At 38.5% G+C, this 10,784-nt stretch overlaps 1 protein-coding gene across 1 annotated transcript in view; it reads left to right on the top strand.

The window, feature by feature from the left end:
* LOC118761822 overlaps positions 1-10,784 on the top strand; it is a 29,204-nt gene that overhangs the window by 1,499 nt on the left and 16,921 nt on the right. Inside the window, exon 2 of the mRNA XM_036499981.1 lies at positions 1,064-1,151. Coding sequence (XP_036355874.1) covers positions 1,064-1,151 — 88 coding nt within the window. The remainder of the gene's footprint in view (positions 1-1,063; positions 1,152-10,784) is intronic.

Below are 10,784 nucleotides of genomic sequence, written 5' to 3'. Positions count from 1 at the left end.
AATTATATAACTAATATAATATATATATAATATATATATTATATATTATATATATATATATTATATATATATATATATAATAATACATGTATATATAAAATCCGTGTACATTTAAACACATTAAGAGGTTTCCATCATAGGAATCCTTTACGCTAGAAAGAACAGCTAAAGTCCAAACCAGTAATTAGGGATAAATTCTAGGAAATAAAGTAAATTGCCATGGCGAAGTCTTCATCAGGAGGGACGCCAAGATTAAATACATAAACACGTATATATATATGTATGTATATGTATGTATGTATATGTGTGACTTGTAAGAAGTGAGTATATATTTGTAAAAATTTGGTTGCTGTTTTAAAATGGCTACCGACCTCGCGTAGACCTTCTCGCCTTTTCTCTTTCTTCAAGAGATTTTTTATTCTGTTGTTATTGTAGAGTTTTACTGCAAGAGTAATGGATAGTTAGGACATTATAAAGACAGTGTACGAAAACTGTGGTGGCGCGTTTAATATGAAATCGAATATGCAAAAAGCGGGCTTAAAAAAAAGATGAAACTTCCAATTCGGGTAACAGTCATCTGGGATCATTTAAAGGAATTTGAGGTCAATCAGAACATTCAGTTTTAGACTTGTCATAAAATAAGTTCCTTCTCCCAGCTATGTTCACCGACCTCCAAGCTCATACAGAGAAAACATCCATTCATACTTTCCCATGATTTGAGAGTGTCGTCAAATATACATACTCTCCGCGTTCACTATCCCTCCATAAGTAGTGTCTGGACAATTTATTGAACACTTAGCTATAAAATACAACAGCTTACATCCCTACCTGTCATTCTTGTACCACTTGCCATTCCGCGCCATATAAGCCTGCGCTACCATCATCTCAATGGACAAAATCAATCATCTGTCATCTTTTTTCAAGACAGTAGCGGAAGAAATAAGGGGAATTTGACTACTGTTTCAGAATGTCGAACCACAACATTGATGCTCCTTCGTTGGACCATAACCATGATACACTTTGCGTAATATCTAGCTACTTTATTTTTTTCTGTATGTTATAGCGATTACCAGATCCATTGTAAGAGAATCGATCTATATCTCTGTACCAAAAAGAGTTGTAATAACACAGCAAGGAGAAAGAGGAGATTGGTAAGTAATGGTATTTCCCATCATATTTTAACGGTTTAATGTCGTTGTTGTCGTTGCTGTTGCTTAATTCTACTTAGCCTTTAATCAGACTTTTAAACAGAAAATTTCAGCTGTGATAATCCGTTTCTTTATTACCCACAAGGGGCTAAACATAGAGGGGACAAACAAGGACAGACAAACGGATTAAGTCGATTAAATTGACCCAGTACGTAACTGGTACTTAATTTATCGACCCCGAAAGGATGAAAGGCAAAGTGGACCTGGGCGGAATTTGAACTCAGAACGTAACGGCAGACGAAATATGGCTACGCATTTCGCCCGGCGTGCTAACGATTCTGCCAGCTCGCTGCCTTCAGCTGTGATAATCGCGTCAATTTTTTTTCGGATATGCATATAGGCGCATGGCTTAATGGTTAGGGTGTTGCACTAACGATTGCGAGATCGTGGGTTCGATTCCCAGATCGGGCGTTGCGTTGTGTTCTTGAGCAAAGCACTTCATTTCACGTTGCTCTGTGATTATTTCGACACCTGACATCTGCACTTCTGCAGGAAATGTCGATCTGATGGAGGGAGTGAGCTTATGTCTACACAAACATTTGATCAGTATAAACAAATCATGTGTGGTTGTTCGGTAAGAAATTGTCGAACATTAATACGCCGGCTAACGACGGGAGAGACCATCATATATATATATATATATATATATATATATATATAAAATGCTTTCAACAGGTGACCTGACCTCGTGAGCACCGCCAGCAATTTTATTTTCCTCTGTCTTCCCTTCTCGGATCTTTCTTTCTCCTTTGTTTCCGACGAAGAGCTCCGCTCGAAACGTTAAACCCTCCTTCCCTTCTTTCCTGAGCGTCCAATAATATTTTATTTGTTCCACGTCCTCGCGTTGCTGTGTTTTTTTTGTGTTTTCTTGTTTGGATTAACTATATATATATATATATATATAATATATATAATATATATGGTGTGTGTGTGTGTGTGTATGTGTGTGTGTGTGTGTACCTAAAGACTGGAAGATGCAACTTGTTTTCTTGCGACCAATTACTAATAGAAGAAAATGAAAATGCTCAACGAATAAAACAAATGTCTGAAACAAAGTGTATGTGTATGCATGTATAATATATATATATATATTGGCCTGCTCGCTTAGCCAGCGGGGTGGTGTCATTCGAAGGCTAAATCAATGCGAACGCATTTTGACCAGCGATGTGTAACAACATCAGATAGTCTGGTCGGTCACGTGAGATATATATATATATATATATATATATATATGTATGTATGTATGTATATTCTTGCCTCACAAGAATTAAAGAAATCCTCATGAATCTGGAACACCACTTGACCATATTTCTTATGGGTGATTTCAACTTCCCCAACGTCAAATGGCCCGAAGGTCACATACTCTCAGGAATGAATCATTACAAGCAAGTACAGGTGGAGTCCCTGCTCAACGTCACCAATGCCTTATTCATGGAGCAAGTTGTACTCAAGCCAACTAGGGCGAATAACATTCTGGATCTCTGCTTCACGAACAATATGGACATCATTCATGATGTGAAAGTGACACCGACATCAATTTCGGATCACAACATAATAGAGCTGTCTATGTTTGGGCCGAAAGTAACCAGAGACATCCAGCATAAAGGAAGCACCCGAAATCTCTCCAATCTGAACTTCCACAAAGCAGATTGGAAATCGATCAAAAAAGAGATCCTCAGAGAGGACCGGCCGGAATGTCTCTTCACACCAGACATTGGCATGAAACTGGAATGTTTCATGTCTTCTGTGCAAGCCGTATGCCAGAAATATGTCCCAGAGTACAAGGCCAAAACAAATAGGAACAAGATTCCAAGAGACAGGAAGATCCTCATGAGACGACGGACGAAGGTTGCAAATCGTCTCAACCAACATCCCAAAAGTAGCGAAACGTCCCGCCTAAAAACAACACTGATGGAGATCGAAAAAAGGCTGCAACAATCCTATGTGAAGGAGAAAGCAGTCAAAGGAGCCTGGGTTATAAAAAACATGAAATCAAACCCAAAGGCCTTCATTCATTACGCGAAAGAAACAGTCTCAGTGCACTACAAGATAGGACCCCTCCTCCAAAAGGATGGCTCCCTCACAGACAGTCCAACTATGATCAGTAAGATGCTGAATGACCAGTTCAAAAGTGTCTTTACCACCCCGTTGGAACACAGACAAGTGAACGAACCAGTGGACTTCTTTGCCGCCTCACCTATAACCAGCGAGGCGGTTACAATAAAATGTATTGACATTAGCGAAAAAGATGTCTTACTAGCCATAGCTGAAGTAGACACAAACTCAGCTGCTGGTCCAGATGGTTTCCCAGCCATCCTCCTCAAAGCGTGTAAGCATACCCTGGCAAAACCACTCAAGATTCTCTTCCAGAGATTTCTTGCGAATGGCAAACTGCCAAGCAAAGCTGAAGGAGGGAATAATATGCCCAATACATAAAGGGGGAAGTAGAGCAGATGCCAAAAACTATAGGCCTATCTCTCTGACTTCACACATCAGCAAAGTCATGGAACGGATAGTCAGAAAGAAACTAATCGCATTCCTTGAGGAAAAACTTGCTGAGTGATACCCAGCATGGTTTTCGACCAGGTAGGAGCTGCCTGACCAGCTCTTACAGCATTATGACTGGGTGTTGAGGCAGTTACTCAACAAATCAAATGTGGACGTAATCTACCTTGATTTTGCAAAAGCTTTTGACAAGGTGGATCATGGTATGATATGCCACAAACTACGTGACCGCGGCATAGCTGGAAAACTTGGAGTGTGGTTGCATGACTTCCTGAAACATAGGAGTCAGGCAGTAGTGGTTAATGGAGCCATCTCTATGAACACACAAATAGTGAGCGGTGTTCCACAGGGCACTGTTTTGGGACCACTACTTTTTAGAGTGGCCCTCTCAGATATGCCCTCAAATGCCCGGATAGCCACTCTGGCCAGCTATGCAGACGATACGAATGTCTCGCAGAAAATACAGAACCCCAGCGATGTTGCACACCTGCAGCAGGAGTTGGACTCAACAGATGGGCTGAGGATAATAATATGCAGTTTAATGCTGAAAAATTCCAGGCCCTGCGCTACCAGCATCCAAAATTGAATATTAAACTTACAGGATACACCGGTCGACAGGAAATTTCAATCCCAGAGCCTAAGTCAGTGAGGGACCTGGGTATCGACATGAGTGATGATACCTCTTACCAAGTGCACATTGCCAGGAAGGCGACAAAGTGCAGACGACAGGCTGGGTGGATCCTAAGAACATTCAGAACCAGAGATAAGGAAACCATGATGGTCCTCTGGCGGACATTCGTCCTCAGTCGCCTGGATTACTGCTCACAGCTATGGTCACCCACCAGTGTAAAATTAACAGCGGACCTTGAAGCAATCCAGAGAAGATTCACAAAGAGGATCATCTCTTTGTAACAGCTCAGCTACTGGGAAAGGTTGAAACATCTAAGACTCTACTCCCTGGAGAGAAGACGGGAGAGGTATGTAGTAATACATGTCTGGAAGATCCTGGAAGGAATTGTGCCAAATTTTGGCATTGTTAGCTACACCAATGCTAGAACGAGACGACACTGCATAGTGCCAAAGACCCCAGCAATGCCATCACGCTTCAAGAAGAGCTTCTGCAACAGCCTGGGTTTCAAGGGCACACAGCTTTTTAATATTCTCCCAAAGAGTCTGAGGAACTTGCACAAAGTAGATGTAGCGGTTTTTAAATCAAAGCTGGACATCTTCCTGTCAAGAGATCCAGATGAACCTACCTCACGGCAAGAGGTGCAAATGAGAGTAGCTATATCAAACTCCATTCTTCACCAAGTGCCACATATTAGACGAGGCTCGTCGTAATAACAGTGTAGCACAAAACGGCGGTGCATCAGCATGGCCGCAGCTCTGAGCTGAAACTAGATAAGAAAAATATATATAGAGAGAGAGAGAGAGCGGGAGAGAGGAGTGCAGAGATATATATTATACACACACACACACACACTTTATTATAATCATTTCTTTTATTCGTTCTGCATTTTCATATTCTTCTATTAATAATTGGGCCTAAGATAATAATAAGTTACCTTTTCCAGTCTTTAGGTATCTAGCACTTTTGAAGTAGATTGTATTGTGACTAGCAAGCAAACTATATGTCGTGTCAAAAATTCCCTTCGGTACACAGCATCTTAAACCTACCATTTAGACCTCTTGCAACTGTTCCTGTGGTTCGTATTACAACTGGGATAATGACAACTTTACGGCAGTTTCAAATTCACTGATATTCTTACTTTAGGCCCTGGTATTTTTTCCTTTTTATCACATGTTTTTCTCATCCTCTTTTGTATGAAACAGTCAAGAAACAGCGATTAAACAACACATTCTTTTCTCTTTAATAACTACGACAATATCTACGATGTATATTCTACTTGCTTTTCCTTTTGAATTTTTATATCCCATAGTAATTTTGCACAATCGTTTTCAATGATATGTTTGAGTTTTTGGTCACACTATTTTCCTGTATTAAAATCCAAACATTTTTTTTATAGATTCCCCATTGAAATTTTGTAGCAATTTTATCGTGAATACAATTCTTATAAATGCTTTGGGGCAGCATTTTGTATTCAGTGCAGTTGTGCAACCGTCGCACTACTCTCGCATCTGCTCTAGCCTGGGTTCATACAGATGAACAGATTTATCTCTCCAAGCTCGAGAACATCACGGAAACAGTGGTGAGCAAAGTATGTAGTTCCTACACCCCAGAATTTCTAAACTTCTGATTAGTAGTCTCACAAGGATAAAAGATTATGTCTTGCCCAGGACAATATATATATATATATATATATATATATAGAGAGAGAGAGAGAGAGAGAGAGAGAGACAGAGACAGAGACAGAGACAGAGACAGAGACAGAGACAGATTCAGAAGATCAAGGTACTAAGTTGGGGCATCACATTTAGTACGGTATTATCATCCAATTTCAAAATAAGGTGATTAAAATCAAAATAAGCAACAAGGATACCCAGAGGTAATGCAGTACGATCGTTATCTAGAAATAGTTTAATATTTATACATATTATATACTTAAATACTAACTTATCAGATGGTATCTGTGAATACTGATCAATTGGTATATACTGGTATTTAATAAAGGAGTGCTGAGGTAAATGAACATGCTAACTATATATTAATTAAATTATAATCTAAGCAGTTTATTATAAGTAGTGAAAATACCAGTATTATTTTATATAAGCTAAGTATGAATTTATAGAGGTACAAAAATTAGATTTATTTTATAAATAAAGGCTATTAAAAAATAATTAAGAAAGATCATCCCATAAATAATGCGGTTTTTATACTTGTTTTATTTTTTAAAATTAAGATAAACCAAATTCTTTTTTAATCTAAAATATACTCGCCTTCATTTTCTACAATGCTCTTATATCTATCTGGTAGACTTGCAAGGCCCCTTTTCCAAAATTCATTTGACCGTGACGAAAAATTCTTCTCCATTACTGTTCTGACCTCGTCTACAGAATTCATATTTTTTCCGTCCAAGTGATATTGAAGACTGCGGAATAAATGACAAACAGATGGAGCACGTCCGGCGAATACGGTGGGTGGAGCATTGTTTCCCACTCAAACTGCTCCAGCATTTGGAATGTCATCCTTGCTGTATGTGGCGGAGCATTATCCGATGGAAGAACACCTTTCGTCTTGAAACCAAAGATGGTCGTTTTTCTTCTAGCGCTGACTAGAAGATAACAAAGGAGGTCTACTCGCAGTAGATCTCCTTTGTTATCGTTTGGTTTGGGTTTAAAAGTTCAAAGTGGACTAAACTTTTCATATACCACCAGATAACACCCCTTACGTGGGTGAAGACCTTCTTTAACTTGGGGGTGCCGGTCTTTCTCCTTTCCCTACCCACTGTCCTCGGCATTTGATATTTTTATAGAGAACCCATTTCTCGTCTCCAGTCACTATTCGGTCCCAAAATGTTTCATTCGAGAGGCGTGACAGCAAAGAAGAACACACGTTCACTCTCTGCGCGTGATTATATTCGGAAAATTTGTGAGGAACCCATTGATCCAATTTGCTGACTTTTCCGATGGCAGGCAGGTGTCGATGAATAGTTCAAATGACCAAATCCAAGCTTCTCTACTAGTCGCTCAACAGTTACGATGGGATTTTTTTCTGCCAGGGTTTTCATGACGCTTTGTCGAGTTTTACAGTTCTTCCAGGACAAGGCTTGTCTTCTAAGTTTTAGTTTCCAGCTCGAAATTTCTGGAATCACCGTTGATACTGGCTTACGCTTATTGACCGATCCCCATATACTGCATTAACATTCCTCGCACTTTCCATTGCTTTGTTACCTTTATTGAACTCATAAAACAAAATATGCCGAATATGCTCCTTTGTCACTTCCATTATAGCTTTGAAAAATTAACTGTTAAAATCGAACTGCACTCTTCAAAACGTTCACTAAGAATAAGTACAAGGTAAAATTACTACCTGCTTTTATGGCAAGTTGATGCAGGTAGTTTATCCCGTCCCCCTCCGACTTTTAGTTCATGCAATTGAAAAACCGTATTATTTATGAGATGACTTAATATATATGTGTGTTTGTGTGTGTGTGTGTGTGTGTGTGTGTGTGTGTGTGAGTGTGCGTGAGTGTGTGTCCGTGTATGTGCGTGTGTGTATATCAGTGTATGCGTGGGGTTGTGTGTATGGAGGCATATGTGCGTGTATGCTCGTGTGTGCGTGTGTATGTGTGTGGTGTGTGTGGAAGGTATATGTGTGTTCGTGTGTGAGCGAGTGTGCGTGTGTGTATGTCCGTGTGTATACAGAAATAAAATATAATATGATAAAATAAGATCGATAAAAAGAGGAAAAAGGTAGGGTACAAGATGTAAAAATTAAAACATGAATAAAAATTACAGAAAATAACAGATACAAGATGAAAAAATAATAAATAAAATAATTAAACTTAAAGGGATAAAATTGAAATTAATGCAATTATAAAAAAAAATTAATGCAATTAAAAGGTTAAATAATTCGACGAAAAGAAAACGATAAAAAATCGAAAAAAGGGGTGACAGTGTAAAAAAGTAAGTGGGTATAAGAGAGGATAAAATAAAATAAAATAAAATAAAATAAGTTGCTTTTTTTAAGGCGTTTGTAAAGACAGTCGTTAAAAGGACGGGGATGTGTAGAGTCCGGGAAAAATTTGTGTTTGTAGATTGAAAATGTAACGTTGTTCCAGGCGGAGTCGCGAGTGTGTAGGCCTGTGATGCAGGGTGATGCTAAAAACGGAGATATTAGATGTGGAGTGGTTGGCCAAGCGGAAATGACGGGCGACGGGTGTGTTCGTGCGTAGCCGAACAACTCTTTGATAATATGTTCATTGTTACATATATATACATATATATATGAAAGATCATTTAACATCTCTAAATAGAGTTTCATATATACTTTTAAGGAAGCACTCCGTCGGTTACGACGACGAGGGTTCCGGTTGATCCGAATCAACGGAACAGCCTGCTCGTGAAGTTAACGTGTAAGTGGCTGAGCACTCCACAGACACGTGTACCCTTAACGTAGTTCTCGGGGATATTCAGCGTGACACAGAGAGTGACAAGGCCGGCCTTTTGAAATACAGGTACAACAGAAACAGGAAGTAAGAGTGAGAGAAAGTTGTGGTGAAAGAGTACAGCAGGGATCACCACCATCCCCTGCCGGAGCCTCGTGGAGCTTTAGGTGTTTTCGCTCAATAAACACTCACAACGCCCGGTCTGGGAATCGAAACCGCGATCCTACGACCGCGAGTCCGCTGCCCTAACCACTGGGCCATTGCGCCTCCACCATATATACTTTACTGTTACAAGGAAAAGGTTGGTGATAATGACCTAACAATTTTTAAAGAACTAAAACCGAAAACAATCCTTCATTAACATTGCTGACATTCAAATATTCTAGAGTATCAATATGAAAAAAATATTGAGAAATATGTCAACAATATATAACATTAAATACTAAATGCAACAGTACATATCTGAGCTGCAATATTTGGATATCAGTTATCACTACACATACCTTACCAGTGAGGCGAACTGATTTACTTGTGTTAATTCTATCAGTACAAGGCAATAATTTTAAAAATTCAAACAATACCAGAATAGAAGCAGCACACATGAATTATATCTAAATGCCACCTGTTGTAAGAGACTTTCACGGCATCAAGTAGGAAAACCATTCCAATTATCAGATCTGATATAAATCAGGTGATTATAAATTATATGTCCAAAATATATATTGGCAACACCATTCCCTTACATTAAAAATTAGATAATTAAATCAATAATTTATTGCCTTTTACTAAATTATCGTAGATCAATATCAATTATATTGGGAAACTGGGAATTTCTTATCCGCCTCAACTCGTATACTTTTAAGTTGTAATTTATTGGTATTCCAGCTCCGAACCAATAGATGAGAAAGACTATGAAATAAATGTATTACATAGCTGGAACGTCGTGTTGTAAAAATCCGTGTGAGAAATAATAAGGAAAGTTTAAATGAACGAAGGAATGTGTGGAGATATTGGCAACGTAGATGTTTGCAACAAAGAAGATTTGCAAACAAAGACTTAACTTAGCCATTACAGACATAAATCATTCTTTTGATGTGTATAATTTTCAGGAATCTAAATTTGCTGCAGCTGAATTGCTAAAACAAGATCCAAATCTGTCATTTTGAAATATGACGCATAGCTGCAATATGACGCAGAAGAGTTTGTAAGGTCATCGATATTCATGTCCACCGGCGAACCAAGTCACAGCCGCTCTTTCGATTCCCAGTTGCTAATAGTCTCTTTATATTCCTACAGACTATATTGTTAGGATTAGCAACGAATGAATGTCATTCTTCTTAATTTCTCTTCGCCAATACATGCAATTTGTGTTGTTTTGGCAAGAACGAATTTTTTTATTATTGCTATTGTTGTTCAGCATAGTCAAGCTATATTCTAACAGACATATGATAAAATAAGTTCTTGCCAAGTCCGTCCCGTATTTTCTATATCAGCTCATATATTGTCCAATGTGTCTTTTGTCTAGATAGCAGATGCAATTTGAAGGAGACTTTGCTACTATAATTTAATTCGTCAACCGACCAGGTTGCAGCTTCTATGTTATTTCATGTTCACAGCAATTTCATCTGATGTTGTTTCTTTTCTTTTCTGTTTTCTTTTTGTGTTTTCCTAAAATAAACAGAAAGTTAGTCAGTGATTGATATAGAAAGGAAAACATAGATGATCAGCACGGAATTCAATCCCAGAAATATTTTGTATCGAATTTCTCGCAGCGGATAATTCGGTTCTGCTCTTAAGTCATCATAAACGTCCTCTTTACGAATATTTTACTAATCGTTTCAAATTTTGGTACAAGGCCACCACTTTTTTAAGATCGGTGAAGGGATTAGTCAAGTACATCAACCTCAATGTTTGACAGGTATTCGTTATATCGACCCTGGAAGGATGAAAGGCATAGTTGGCTTCGGTGTCTTCTTTTCTAAATTATCGAGATTGTTTTCTT

This window comes from Octopus sinensis, unplaced genomic scaffold (genome assembly GCF_006345805.1).
Source record: "Octopus sinensis unplaced genomic scaffold, ASM634580v1 Contig17731, whole genome shotgun sequence".
NCBI classification, from domain to species: Eukaryota; Metazoa; Mollusca; class Cephalopoda; order Octopoda; family Octopodidae; genus Octopus; species Octopus sinensis.
The sequence above is the reverse complement of the archived record's forward strand: the minus strand, read 5'-3'. Positions and strand labels throughout refer to the sequence as shown.